Source organism: Erinaceus europaeus, chromosome 7 (assembly GCF_950295315.1).
Source record: "Erinaceus europaeus chromosome 7, mEriEur2.1, whole genome shotgun sequence".
Lineage (NCBI taxonomy): Eukaryota > Metazoa > Chordata > Mammalia > Eulipotyphla > Erinaceidae > Erinaceus > Erinaceus europaeus.
The window spans coordinates 109599564-109615186 of record NC_080168.1 but is presented as its reverse complement, the minus strand read 5'-3'; the positions used below and the strand labels follow the sequence as shown (position 1 = coordinate 109615186).

General features: G+C 34.9%; 2 protein-coding genes across 2 annotated transcripts; both read left to right on the top strand.

The window, feature by feature from the left end:
• The first annotated feature begins 6404 nt into the window (after positions 1–6404).
• LOC103109245 (olfactory receptor 6C3-like) lies at positions 6405–7474 on the top strand. The gene has a single exon (XM_016186010.2). The coding sequence runs from the start codon at positions 6536–6538 to the stop codon at positions 7472–7474; it is 939 nt and encodes a 312-aa protein (XP_016041496.1). The 5' UTR covers positions 6405–6535.
• Positions 7475–14650: 7176 nt separating this feature from the next.
• Positions 14651–15623, top strand: LOC103109113 (olfactory receptor 6C1). The gene has a single exon (XM_007518120.2). The coding sequence runs from the start codon at positions 14680–14682 to the stop codon at positions 15619–15621; it is 942 nt and encodes a 313-aa protein (XP_007518182.1). The 5' UTR covers positions 14651–14679; the 3' UTR covers positions 15622–15623.

The following is a 15623-nucleotide window of genomic DNA, read 5'->3' as shown; positions in this document are numbered from 1 at the left end:
GTAAATTGGTACAGCCTCTGTGGAGAGCAGTCTGGAAAACTCTCAGAAGGCTAGACATGGACCTTCCATATGATCCAGTAATTCCTCTCCTGGGGTTAGACCCCCAAGAATTCCATAACACCCAACCAAAAAGAGGTATGTACTCCTATGTTCATAGCAGCACAATTCATAATAGCTAAAACCTGGAAGCAACCCAGGTGCCCAACAACAGATGAGTGGCTGAGACAGCTGTGATATATATACACAATGGAATACTACGCAGCTATCAAGAACAATGAACCCACCTTCTCTGACCCATCTTGGACAGAGCTAGAAGGAATTATGTTAAGTGAGCTAAGTCAGAAAGATAAAGATGAGTATGGGATGATCCCACTCATCAACAGAAGTTGAGGAAGAAGATCTGAAAGGGAAACTAAAAGCAGGACCTGATCAAATTGTAAGTAGGGCACCAAAGTAAAAACCCTGTGGTGAGGGGTAGACATGCAGCTTCCTGGGCCAGTGGGGGGTGGGAGTGGGTGAGAGGGATGGGTCATACATAGTCTTTTGGTGGTGGGAATGGTGTTTATGTACACTCCTAGCAAAATGTAGACATATAAATCAGTAGTTGATTAATATGAGAGGGGGAAAATCAATTGTATGTCTCAAAGTTTTTCAAAACAAAAACTGAATCTTTTTAATATATAGGCTGTGTATTTGATATGCGGACTCTCTCAAAAGCCTAGACCAAATAGATTAGAAGCATCCAATAGCACAGCTATATACAAGATACTGGGTACTGTACAGCAAACCCTAACAAAAGGACTTTTCAAAGTTAACCCAATTACCAAATAATGTGATGATGACTTTAACTATCCATTGTCTTTTTGAACCCTAAGACAGCAGGAACCTCAATCTCCACTATAGAGCCCCTACTTCCCCCAGTCCTGGAACCCTTGGATAGGGTCCACTTTCCTGTATGCGTCTCCCAATCCATACCGAATAATATTGCATCTGCCGATCACAACCTAACCAACGCAACGATTGCCACCTCAACATGCTTCAGCTCAGACTGTGTCCAGAGACTTCACGAGTGGAATGACAACCCGTCAGCTTCATTACTCAGGTGAGACCTTTCCTTTTATAGTACACTCTAATTTCATCTCAGGTGGTTCACTTTCTAACAAAGTCCCATAACCTAGATATACACCAGTTTCTGTGAGAGAGAGCTTATGTTCACACGTATCCATAAACTACTGCAAAATATATACCTGAATGCAGAAGTACACTAGAGTTTGCAGTGATTACCCCCCTAACACTTCCTCTCCACTATTCCAAGCTTTGGGTCCATGATTGCTCAACAATTTGTTTGGCTTCGTATGTTAACTCTCTTTTCAATCACCAGGTTCCAGATGCCACCAGGATGCTGGCCAGGCTTCCCTGGATGAAGACCCCACCAATGTGTCCTGGAGCTCAGCTTCCCCAGAGACACACCCTACTAGGGAAAGAGAGAGGCAGACTGGGAGTATGGACTGACCAGTCAATGCCCATGTTCAGTGGGGAAGCAATTACAGAAGCCAGACCTTCTACCTTCTGCAACCCACAATGACCCTGGGTCCATGCTCCCAGAGGGATAGAGAGTGGGAAAGCTATCGGGGGAGGGGGTGGGTTATGGAGATTGGGTGGTGGGAATTGTGTGGAGTTGTACCCCTCCTACCTTATGGTTTTGTTAATTAATCCTTTCTTAAATGAAAATAAATAAATTAATTAATTAATTTAAAAAAAAAAACAATTCAGCCCCTTTAGGTCCTCTCCAGAACCAAAAACCTCCCCCACCACCCAGAGTCTTTAACTTTGTGCAATACACCAACTCCAGCCTAAGTTCTTCTTTGTGTTTTCCCTTCTGTTCTTACTTTTCAACTTCTGTCTGTGAGTGAGATCACCCCATATTCATCCTTCTCTTTCTGACTTATCTCACTTAACAGGACTACCTAAAGCTCTATCCAAGCAGAGGTGAAGAAGGTGAATTCAGCATTTTTAATAGCTAAGTAGCATTCCATTGTGTATATATATCAGAACTTACTCTTTTTCTCACTTTCCTCCTTTCTTTCTTTTTTCTTCTTCTAATCTCTCTCTCCCTCTCTCTCTCTCCCTCCCTCCCTCCCTCCCTCTTCCTCTCCTTTTCCCTCTCTCTTTTTTATGCCTCCAGGGTTATCACTAGGGCTCCACGCCAGCATTACCAATCCATCACTACCAGTGGCCATTTATTTTTCAATTTTACTGGATAAGACAGAGAAATTGAGAAGTGGGCTATAGAGAGGGAGAGAGAAAAACAGGCACATGTAGACCTGCTTCACTACTTGTGAAGTGTTCCCTCTGCAGGTGGGGAGCAGGGGCTCAAACCCAGGTCCTTGCACATGGTGCTATGTGCACTGAACCAAGTGAGCCACCACCTGGCTCACTAAAATACAACTTCTGAAAACATATCACAGTGGATAACATACACGAAAAACATATATACATAGTACATAGGGTTATAATAGTAAGAAAATAAATCATATCCTTCTGTCAACAACTGTAGTGTAAGCCATTGACCCTTTCCCACAATAAAATGATTTGGAGAAAGTACTTAGTGTACCCAAACACCTCTGCTAGTGACTTTCAAACTTTATTTTATTTAATCATTGCAAAGTCCTATACAATAGGGTTATTTGTCTTCTCATTTTATCAGTATAGAAACTAAAACTGATGTTCAGAAAGGTTCAGAATTTTATAATGTTACAAAGGTAGTGGAAGTCTACAACCTCAAAGCCCATGCTGTGATCTAGCCTTTATGATACTACAACCCTATCAGTTTTATTTCTTCATAAGATTTACAATTTCAATTGTTGGTTCGGGTTCAAAGAAAAGAACTCACTGTAGATGGAATTTAGGGTGTAGGAGGGACATTTGGAATATTTATCAAGTTTAACATTTAGATATATGCTACGCCAGTACTTGCATTTGTGTGAATGCATGTATAAAATTGGACTTAAAATTGTAACTAAAATTAGAAAATGGTAGCAATTTAATTCTCAAATGTTAACCAACTACTACGTTGAATGCAGTTGGCTATGGTTTTCTATGTAAATTTATAAAAGTATGATTTCTGGGACTAGACAGTAGCACACATAGTAAAGTGCTCACACTAAATTGTACAAGGACCCAGGTTCACATCCCACTCCCTACCTACAGGGGGAAAGCTTCATGAGTGGGGAAGCAGGGCTGCAGGTCTCTCGGTTTATCTTTCCTTTTCTATCTCCTCCTCCCTTCTCAATTTCTGTATCTATCCAATAATGAATAAATAAATAAATATTAAGAAAAAAACATATGTGTTCCATTTATATTACTTGATTGGGAACTGCATACATTTCATACTATAAACTGGGAGGTGGGGTGGGGGATTTGCAGAATACTCTGCAGATAAACTTGCACTGCTGTATAAAAACAATCTCTTTGAATATACAAATGTGACAATGTTTGTGAGTAAATATATACAGGAGTTTCTAATAAAGCAAACTATACAGGTTTTATAGCATTTTTAAAGATACAAGGGTAGTAGAGGATTGGTTGGAAAAATGAGTGTCATATTGATTTGAAACTTACTTCATATAATACTAGGCATTAATTACTATAAAAATAAAAACTAAAGTTTCAAATACTCTACTGATTTTTCAAAATATTAAAAATGCCTTCTTTATTTTCTCATTCTGTTTTGCAATAGTGGAGACGTAAATGGATATTATCCTCAACAAATGGAATAGTATGCTCAATGAAGGGTCCACTGTGAAATAGCTCAGTCCTGTATTTAACCAACCCTAAAGGAATAAGAAGAAATTGTCTCCTGAGTGTCATTATCTCTTAGTAATATTGATACATTACAAAAAATTAATGGCAAAAGGAAAGCTAGGCTGATTATATAAACTGATTCATACACTTTTGTCCTTATCTTGTTAAATTGCTTTCCTTTATGGAAATGTATTCTTCATAACTGTATCTCTTGAGCTTATCTCTCATGGTCCCTTCCTTCCTTCACTCAATTTTATCAGGAATTTCTACAGTGACCAGAGATGTTAAAATTACTTTTATCATTAGGTACTATTCAATCTTTACCTTATCCTAGAACTTTTGAAATGGTTTACCCTCCAGTCATTAAGCAGTAGTCTCTAGAAGCCTATTTGAAGAAGTTTCAGGTTGATAATAATGGTTTCCTAGAGTGTACAGCAGAACTATGCTTATATGGATGGATAGAAGAGATAAATAGTGTTTTATTTATATCAGACATGGTATTAAAATATGCATGCAATCCAGCCTGATTTTTCTCTCTGTATGAAGTAATTTATGTAGTAGATAAAATAAGAATTGAAGTAATGACAAAAAGTTCTCTGGAAGGATAAAGTGAACATTTCTTAATTTAATTAAACTGAGAAAAATATGAGTTTATCTTTATGACTGGAATCATTAGACTCATCATAAAGTGAGTATTTTTTAGTTGTCAGTAAATTTATTTCATTTTTCTCAGTCACAGGTTTATTTTATTATAATACATTGCAGAATCCCCAGATTATGAATTCCACATACTTTTCTATTTTCAAACTGTAATTATTGTTGAAAAAGTCAGTAATAATAGTTTCTACCACATCTCTGCCAAATTTTTGATTATGTAAAAAAGTGTATATTCCTAAAGTAAGAAAATACTTAGTGTGTGTGTGTGTGCGTGTGTGTGTGTGTTATTGGGGGTTAATGGCCTACACTACATAGGCACAATTCTTCATCTCCCAGTAATCGATGAGCAGTTTATATGTTCTATATACTTAGTCTTCTAGAAAGCAGTCATAATTTGACTTTAAAATTTTCCTTATATATTCCTTACTATTCTCAAAGTAAAAACACCAACTTAATGGTAAAAAAATTAATTTGGGAATTTAAAAAGTATCACAAAAATTATATAAACAGATAAATTGTAAACTATATTTCTGATACAAATTTAAATACAAATGAATTAATTCCTCCGCTTTATATTTTCTTTCCCATAAGTAAATTTTTTAAAACCAAGGAAATTCTGATTCCTTGTGTGATTCCCAACATGTTTATTTCTTTTGGTTACATATGTATACTAATTTATGTACTTTTTTATTACGCAAAGCCAGAATTCCAATCCAAGGCCTCTCATGAGAGGAATGCACTGAGTCACCTCCCAGGTCAAATTTTAATGATTTTTATAGAAAAGATAGAAAGAAAGCACATACCATCTCATCATACATAAAGTTATACTTGTTAATTGTATTTGTTGTTTTTTGGGGGGTGGCAAGAATTGAACTCAGGGCCTCACAGTTGTAAAGGCATTCTTTCATGGCGGAGCAACCCTCACAGTACTAAAAGAAATTTTGATGCAGTAATATCTTTCCCATAATTTTTCTGTCCTGTCTCTCTCCATCTGAAAAACTTGACCCAGAATGGTAAATCCCCAGAAATAACAACAACAATAACAAAAACATAAAACATATAGAAAACTTGGTTGGGGTTGCAGAGACAGCATAATGGTTATGCAAAAGCTGAGCACTGCTTTGGGGTCCCTCTCTCTCTTTCTCCCTTTCTCTTTAAAAATAAATAAGATGCCCTGGCTCCCCATCTGCAGGGGAGTCTCAATTCACAAGCAGTGAAGCAGGTCTGCAGGTGTCTCTCTTTCTCTCCCCCTCTCTTGTCTTCTCCTTCTCTCTCCATTTCTCTCTGTCTTATCCAACAATGACGACATCAATAACTACAACAATAAAACAACAAGGGCAACAAAAGGGAATAAATAAATAAATAAATACTTAAAATAAAATAAGATACAATTTTAAAAAGGAAATTTTGGTTGCATGTAGATATTTATTGATGAACTAGAATTAAACATATGTGAGCACATTTATTTATTTATTTATTTATTTATTTATATTTTTACTTGTTTATTTTTATTGTTTTTCCACCAGAGTTGTTGATGAGGTTTAGTGCCTGCATGACAGCTCCACCAGACTGCACCCTTCCTTCCTTCCTTCCTTCCTCCCTTCCTTCCTTTTTTATTTCTTTCTCTTACTTGACAGAACAGAGATAAATAGAAAGGGTAAGAGCAAGGAAGAGGAAGAGAAAGACATGTACAGGACTTCTTCACCACTCCTGAAACTTCTCAGCCTAGGAGTCAGGAGTTTAACCCTAGGGCCTAGTCCATTGTTATGTGTGTGTCATTGCTGGCCCCTATATAGGTTTCTTTTCAACAGAATATGTGTAAATTGGAGTTAACAGAAATTACAAATTGCTTTAAATATCCATGATTTAATTCTTTGGAGCTACTAAGGCTCACATGTCAATCTCTTTTTTAATTGTTTTTCATTAGGAGGATTAATGGTTTACAGTACATACAGTTTGGGGAACATGTATAAAATTTCTCAGTCTTGTGCAAACACCTTTAGTATTAACTTATATTTTCTTTCTTTCTTTTTTTCTCACCAGCAGATTTTGCTTAACGAAAATAAAAACCAGTATGAGAAACCACACCATGATTACAGAGTTTGTGCTCTTGGGCATATCAGACAACCCAAAGCATCAGGTTGTAATTTTTATCTTTTTATTTCTGACTTATATATTAAGTATCACTGGCAACCTAATTATAATCATTCTAACCTTGGCAGACTGTCATCTGAAGACACCGATGTATTTCTTCCTTCGGAATTTCTCTGTCTTAGAAATTACATTCACCAGTGTTTCTATCCCCAGATTTTTGGGATCACTCATCACTAAAGTCAAGACCATTTCCTATAACAATTGTTTAGCTCAATTATTTTTCTTCATCTCCATGGGTGTGGCTGAATTTTTCCTTTTAACTGCTATGTCTTATGACCGTTATGTTGCTATCTGTAAGCCTCTCCATTACACCACCATCATGAACAAGAAAATATGCAGCCTACTTGTCTTTAGTTCCTGGCTAGCAGGGTTTCTTACCATTTTCCCACCACTCATGCTTATCCTCTCACTAGACTTCTGTGCTTCCAATGTAATTGATCACTTCTCCTGTGACTATTTCCCCATTTTACAACTCTCATGCACAGACACACAGATTCTAGAGATGATTGGCTTTTACTTTGCTTTTGTTACTCTGCTCTTCACATTGGCATTAGTGATTTTGTCCTATCTGCGCATCATTATCACCATTTTGAGAATACCATCTGCTAGTCAGAGGAAAAAGGCTTTCTCCACATGTTCATCTCACATGATTGTCATTTCTATCTCTTACGGAAGCTGTATATTCATGTATGTCAAGCCTTCAGCAAGAGAAAGAGCATCACTGACCAAAGGAGTAGCTATTCTCAACACTTCAGTTGCCCCCATGTTGAATCCTTTTATTTATACATTAAGGAACCAGCAAGTAAAGCAAGCTTTCAAAAACTTGGTCCATAAGGTAGTCTTTTCTAGAGGCAAATGAAATTAATAAGTGTGCATTAATGTGAATGTCAGTGAAGAGTCAATGATGAAAAATAAAGTTTATTAATAACAACATTCCCATACATATGGCTCTCAAATGCCTGTAGTGCTGAGCTCTTTATTTAAGCCTTTTCAACATGCAAGTGACTATACTATACCTTCCTTTCAAACTGAGTCTCCGTGTAGTCATTGATTCAAAATTCTAAGTAGATCAGTGACTACAGAGTGTAAATAACTTGGCTAGTTATTTGGAATACTAAAATGTTTATTTGGAATGTAAATATGCATTAAAATGTAGACTAGAGTTACCATGTTATTTGTAAAATACTCTATGTGTAAAGAATTGTTATCAATTCACCCCTAAACACTATATGAGTGACGTAGTTTTCTCAAAGTTGTATGAAATAGAGAAGTTAAATGTTTGTTGTGAGGATGTTGCTCATGTTACATGCAGTGTCTGTTTTATTCATCCCACTCATCTGATGCACTTTAATGTTTATTTTTCAACTTGCAGAAAATTTCAAGTTGATAATATCCAAGGTTTGTTACTTATGCTAAAAATATGTATTAAACCTACTTTTATACATTCTACTTTATCTGTATGTGGTGTTGAAAATATGTAAGATGTGAATATTTAAGCATTTGGTATTATTCTAATGCAATCTAGAAGCTTTACTAGAGCTTAATAAATAAGCATACCTCTTTTATAGATAACACTTATCTCATGCCTTTATGCAAAATTAGGTATGTTCTATATACCTAAGACTATACAATACTTAGTATTCACAATTATATTGCAAGTAAGGCATGGTTATCTATTTTTTATTAAATAAAGTAAATTAAGATCCAGAAAACTTGAATAATTTGGTTGGGGTCATTGAACCATAGTAGCTAACACAATAACCTGATTTTAAAAGAAAAAAATCTTGAATTTATATTTTTTAAACATGTTTGAAATTCCAAGTACCTATAAATTTTGCATGACTTTTGGTAAGAATCTACGCTACTTAACTGACATTTTCCCACATATATTATCTCATTGGGCATGATTATAATATTAATGGTTTAACCAGGAGAAGCAGTAACTCTTAGTACAATAATTGTTATATAAGTTTTAAACATCTAACAACACAAGAAACTTTTGCTATAAGAAATAGCATATGTAGGGGAAACCCATATAGTACATGGACATTATGGTTATCAAAGAAATATTAAAAAATAATAGAGTGAATGTGTGTTTTGGTACAATGTAGTAGATTTCCATTTCAGAAAATAGATCTAAATTAGAAATGCAGATATTGGATTGCTCATCTCTGTAATATATAGACAAATGGAACAAAATTCATACTGAATGTTGTTATTTGTTTACTATTATTTTTGTCTCATTCGTGACACTCTCCCTCCAGCTTCCTTTTCTGATCTCAATACCAATTTGTATTGTTTTATATTCCTTAGTGTTTTGTTTACATTCCTGTTTAGGCAATTTTAATTCACTGAATTAGTCCCCTTGAGCCAACAGCACTGAGAATAAACAAAACATCTAACTAGTTGGTGCTACATAAAATGTATTCAGAGTCTCTTCCAGAGAGTGGCTAAACATTTTTCTGATTTTTCTTTTTGTTTATTTTCTCCTTTTGCACTCTTTGTAGTCAACAATAGATACACATGTATATCTCCTTAAGATAAAGTGGGAAGCTTAAGATGGAAATATTGTTAATTGAAAGAAAAACTATTTAATGGAAAAAAATAGCAAATGTTTTCAGAAATGTTGGTTTCCCTATACTACAAAATAGCAGTTTCTAATATTTCTTAAGGTCCAACCATTCTGAGTGTGAGTATATATGAAAACTGAAGGTAAGTTGATATGCAGAAGGTAATGGAACTCTCTCCAATCTTATCATTGTTTCATTACTTATGTACTCCATTTTTAATCAAATTAAATTAGGATATACTGAGTTATGTTCTGATATTTAATAAACAAAGAAGTGTTTAAAATGCTACACATTCTATGTTATTTCCATCAAATCATTTTTTGGTAATATAAAACAATATATTACTATCTCTGTGTTTGTGTTCCTAATTGGTTACAGATTTTGCAGCTCTTCATTTAAGAGACTAGACTCCAGTTTCAGATAATCTGCTTTTATATTTTGACACTTGTGAACTATATAACTATATGTAAGGTACATATTTTCTTTGAATCTCAGCTCTCCACTTAGTTTACTTATGACAGAAAATTTATAGATGTGTTTTGAGGGTTAAATGAATAAAATGTAAACTATCTTACTACTGAATTAGGCTAAATAATATATTTAATTAAAATGTATTCATATATTTTCAAAATTGGAAATGAATTGCATCAAAAATAAAAAAGAAAACAGCTACTCTTAAAATATTAAGTGCCACGTAATTTATAAAAAATCATTTTTATTACTTAAATTGGTTCTCAAGTATACCCTTGATGTCACCATTCTAAATAGAGTAAACTAATCAACTAACTCATTCAAAGTTACAGATCCATTAAATGATTCTTCTTCATTTTTGAGTAGTCTTTCTGTAACTGTAAAGCTGGAACAACACTATCACTTTTTGTGATAATGAATTTACCTTATAATATTATAAAATGAAATAAAATGTCTAGATATTATTTCATCAATCTTTATATTTATGTAATATTGTTTAAATTGTAGATTGCAAGTTAGTAGACTAAAAGAGCAGGGATATTTCTTTAATATTTGCCCCAAATAACTACCGATAGTGATGTTACTGTTTCTGGAATTATTATTAAACATAACTGGTAAACTCTCTTTTTACACGTTTCTATAGATTCTGAAAATTTGATGTGATCATCATTTTTGGGAGTGAGCAGGTATTAAATTTGGTACTTCACTCATGCCAGTTTTCCACTCGATTTGTGGAACCAACTCTTCCCACTTTTTTTTCTTTTGTCAAAAATACTTATTGGGGTCCGGGCAGTAGCACAGCGGATTATGCATACATGGTGCAAAGCGCAAGAACTGATATAATGATCCTGGTTTGAGCCCCCCAGCTACCCACCTGCAGAGGGTTGCTTCACAAGTTGTGAAGCAGATCTTCAGGTGTCTATCCTTCTCTCCCCCTCTTTGTCTTCCTCTCCTCTCTCAATTTCTCTCTGTCCTATCCAATAACAACATGGACATCAAAATAGGAAAAATGGCCTCCAGGAGCAGTGGATTTGCATTGAAGGCACCCAGCCCCATAGATAACCCTGGAGACAAAAAAAAATACAAATGGAATCTTGATAAGATATCATTGAACCTATAGATGGCTTTCAGTAGTACTGACATTTTAAAAATATTAATGCTTTTGTTTTTAATTTTATTATTTAATTTATATCTGTGATTATAGTAGATTAGGAAATTGTAGGATTATAGGGTATATATATTTCCACATCACATCCACCACCAAAGTTCTTTATCCCCATCTCCAACCTCCCAAAGATAACCACTATAGTTTTCACAAGTCTTAGAGTTTGCTTGATTTCTTTTGCAAGTTTGTCTCTATCAGTTCCAAAATTTCACATATGAATTAAATCATCAGAAGTTGTCTTTCATATCTTTATTTATTTTGCTAAGCATAATCACTTCCAGTTCTGTCCATTTTGTCTCAAATAACAAAATATTGTCTTTTTGATCACAAGAGTAAAACACCATGGAAGATATTTCCCATAACTTATTTACCAGGCCATTTAAGCTGCTTCCACTCTTGGACTATTGGACTATCGTCAATAACACAGCTCTGAATACGGGCATACGTGTGTCCCTTTGGATAAATGTTACCTTTGGGTAAATGCCTGAGAGAGGTTGGTCATCATTTTTTGAAGTATAGAGTAAGTTACTTATATTTCTCCAAGAGAAAAAAAAACAATAAAAATATTTATGAAAAATACTAAGTATTAAGATTGATCATTCAATATGCTTTGTTGAGGAGTCTTTTTAAAAACAGATTGTTATGACCAGTGAAGCATACTGATTTGGAGATGAGGGTTTCTTTTCTTTTCTTTTTTTTTTTTAACAACCTCTAATGTAGTCTATATTGAAGAAGTGAAAATTTAATTAATAGAAAACATTGAAAATAATGGGCTTTTCTAGTTATAACATTACTGGAGGCTATTACCACACAATGCAACACAGAACACCACTACCACAATAACAAAATATCCCAGAAATAAAATGCCTTTAGGGTTATCACTGGGGCTTGGTGCCTGCACTATAAATCAATCCATTACTCCTAGAGGCCATTTTCCCCCTTTCTTTTTCTATTTCTTTCTTCTTTTTTTTTTTTTTGTTGTTGTTATTATTATAGGATAGGACAGAGAGAAATGGAGAGGAGGGGAAGAGAGAGAAGGGGAGAAAAAGACAGACACCTGCAGACCTGCTTCATTGCTTGTGAAGCGACTCCCTGCAGGTGGGGAGCTGGAGGCTTAACGGAGAGAATAGCTTAAGGTAATTATCTCAGTCTATCAAAGTAGATTTCTATAGTCCTTCAAACACTTATTCTTTAGTATAGAGTCCCTTTATCACCTTGAATAATCAAAGAAATTGTCAGGCGCAGGGTTGTGGCCCACCTGGTTGAGTGCACATGTTACAATGTGCAAGGACCCAGGTTTGAGCCCCCAGCCCCTGCCTGCAAGGGGAAAAGCGTCAAGAGTGGTGAAACAGTGCTGTAGGTGTCTCTCTCTCTCTCTCTCTCTCTGTCTCTATCACCTCCTTCCCTCTCAATTTCTGGCTATCTGTACCCAATAAATAAATAAAATCACAAAAATTAAAAAGAAAATAAATTGTCAACATATGGAGAGTAATTAACTTCACGGCAAATACTTGGGAAGGACAAAATGCATGACTGTTTACAGAATGATATTTATTTATTTAAAATATATACTATTATTTAAGATTTTATTTAGTTATAATGAAGTATTATTGCTAATTTTAATTCGGATAGGAGAAAAATTGTGTCTTGAGATTCTCAGAAGACAAGAATTAATTTTGATGATATATTGGAAGGGAAATACATCTTAAAAACAACAGATAAAATCTCTATGGAAACAGATATATTAAATTCAGAAATAGAATTTTAAAAACTGAGTAAAATATTTGGAGCCATACTTCCTATTCTATATGAATATACCTTTAGAAAGTTTTAAGATTTTAAGAATCATATGAACCTTGCAAAATATTCATTTTTTTCTTTTAAAAGACTGATAATAGTACTTAAAAGTTTTGTCAAATTTAGCTGATATCGGTAAATGAGTGCAATCCACTGAATTTTCAGAAGCATTTTAACATAGAAAAATATAATATCATATCAGGTAATATCCCGATAGGTTTTCTTTAAACCTGTTTTAACTATACATTTATAGTGATGTCATATGGACTTTTTCAATATCTAATGATTGCTTCCTCATAGCTATTCATCTATTTTTTCAAAATTTGATTAGTAGTGAAAAAATAGTATGAGTAGTAGTATTATTTAGAAAAGGGTTGAGAGGACAGGGTGGTAGCGCACCTAGTTAAACACACACATTACTAAGCACACAAACCTGCGCAAGGATCCCGGTTTGAGCCCCTGGTGCCCCACCTGCAGGGAGAATGCTTCACTAGCAGTGAAGCAGGTCTACAGGTTTCTCTCTTTCACTCTCCCTATCAACCTCCCTCTCCTCCTCCAATTTCTCTCTGTCCTATCCAATAAAATGGGAAAAAAAATAGCTGCCATGAGATGTAAATTGATAGTGATGGCACTGAACCCCAGTGATAATCCTGGAGGCAAAAAAAAAAGGGGGGAGTCGGGCGGTAGCACAGTGGGTTAAGCGTACATGGCGCCAAGCTTAAGGATGCTGGTTCCAGCCCTGGGATCCCCACCTGCAGGGGGTCACTGATCAGGTCTGCAGGTGTCTGTCTTTCTCTCCCCCTCTCGTCTTCCCCTTCTCTCTCCATTTCTCTCTGTCCTATCCAACAACAACGACATCAATAACAACAACAACAATAACTACAACAACAATAAGAAAACAACAAGGGCAACAAAAGGGGGGGAAAGAACTGATTTAAAAAGTAAATAAAAGAGAAAAGAGAAAAGTTTAAATTAACAAGAAACTTAAAGGGAAAACAAATATGCAAAACATTGAAACAAGGTTAAATTACAATAATATACTATTCATTATGCATTAGCAATATTATAATGCATACTTTGTAAGACATGAATTTCTAATCCCAGTAAGCCACTGTCAACATTTTGGTCTCAAAGTTTAAACCAAAGCTTGTCTGTTTCATGAGCCTACATTTGTTTAAATTTAAAAGCTCATTATTTTATTTCTAATAACTCGGAAAATATATAAATTTGCAGTTTTATTATTATTCATTGACAATTTTGGTGTAAATGTATTTGCATATTCAATATAATGCTCTTACTCTAGAGTAGAATACTTAGATCAAATATTTTCTTTTTTTAGTACTAGAATATCGAATTGATTCCATGATGCTGATATCCAAAGGGGTGAGCTATATTATATCCTAACCTCTAAAAACCATTTTAAATGCCTTTCTCCTATTCCCAACTTCTTTTTTCCCCCTCAAGATGTTGGATCATGCACCTTACTTTCTTTTAGTTTATTGGAAGAACTTCTAATCTCACCAAGATACGTGTCAGCAAAACACTGTCATTCCCAAATATGTCCATCATTATGTACTAGGACCTGAATTGAAAATTCTGACTATTAACAGAAGTTGGTAATTAAGGACTAATACAAATAAGTTTATTTTATCGTTTCTCAATGATGAATAAAATGTAGCTCAACTTTACAATGATATCGAATGGAGAATTGTGTAAGGAGTGATGCAATACATAAAGGGAGTTCTCCTAGTGAATTAACTATGGGTCCACTTCTGCAAGTTCACAGGTAGTATTTGTAGCAGAAGAGTCCAGAAACAAATTCTGCTTTACTATTCCAAGCTTATGATAATGATTTTTATTAAAAATTAACCGGAGCTCTCACTGGTAAAAGAGGGAACATTATTGCTATTTCCATTTCTTTTAAACCCTGAAATTATAATGACACTGTATATTTCAAACACATTCTGACTTTGTTCTTGGTTAAAGCTTAATTCTCTCTTCACATTTCTCATTTGTACTTTATCTATAGGTCTGACAAAAAAAAAAATAAGCATCTGAAGAATGCGAAATCATACAGCAATAACAGAGTTTATTCTCCTGGGACTGTCAGACGACCCAAAGTTTCAGGTTGTTATCTTTGTATTTCTGCTCATCACCTACCTGCTCAGCATCACTGGGAATCTGACCATTATCACCCTGACCCTGTTGGACTCCCACCTTCAGACTCCCATGTATTTCTTTCTCAGAAATTTTTCCTTATTGGAAGTTTCATTCACTACTGTCAGTATCCCCAAATTCCTGGGTACCATTATTTCAGGAGATAAAACCATTTCATTTAATGATTGCTTTGCTCAGTTATTTTTTTTCATTCTCTTGGGAGTCACTGAATTTTACCTACTAGCTGCCATGTCATATGACCGTTACATCGCCATCTGTAAACCTCTGCATTATATGACCATCATGAGTCGGAAAGTCTGCATACTCCTAGTCTTTACTTCATGGCTGATTTCATTCTTAATTATATTCCCTGCACTTATGTTACTCTTAAGCCTTGATTACTGTAAATCCAATGTTATTGACCATTTTACCTGTGATTATTTTCCCCTGCTGCAACTTTCTTGTTCAGACACAAAATTCCTGGAGAAAATGGGATTCACCTGTGCTGTGTTTACATTAATGTTCACTTTAGCACTGATATTTCTGTCCTACATATATATTATAAGGACTATTTTAAGAATTCCTTCTACTAGTCAAAGGACAAAGGCATTTTCTACTTGTTCTTCTCACATGATTGTCATTTCCATCTCTTATGGCAGCTGCATTTTTATGTACATTAAACCCTCAGCAAAAGCAAGAGTATCTTTGAGCAAAGGAGTGGCTGTGCTAAACACTTCAGTAGCTCCCATGCTGAACCCTTTTATTTATAGTTTAAGGAATCAGCAAGTCAAGCAAGCCTTCATGGACATGGCAAGAAAAACTATTTGGCTCAAGCAAATGAAATGATA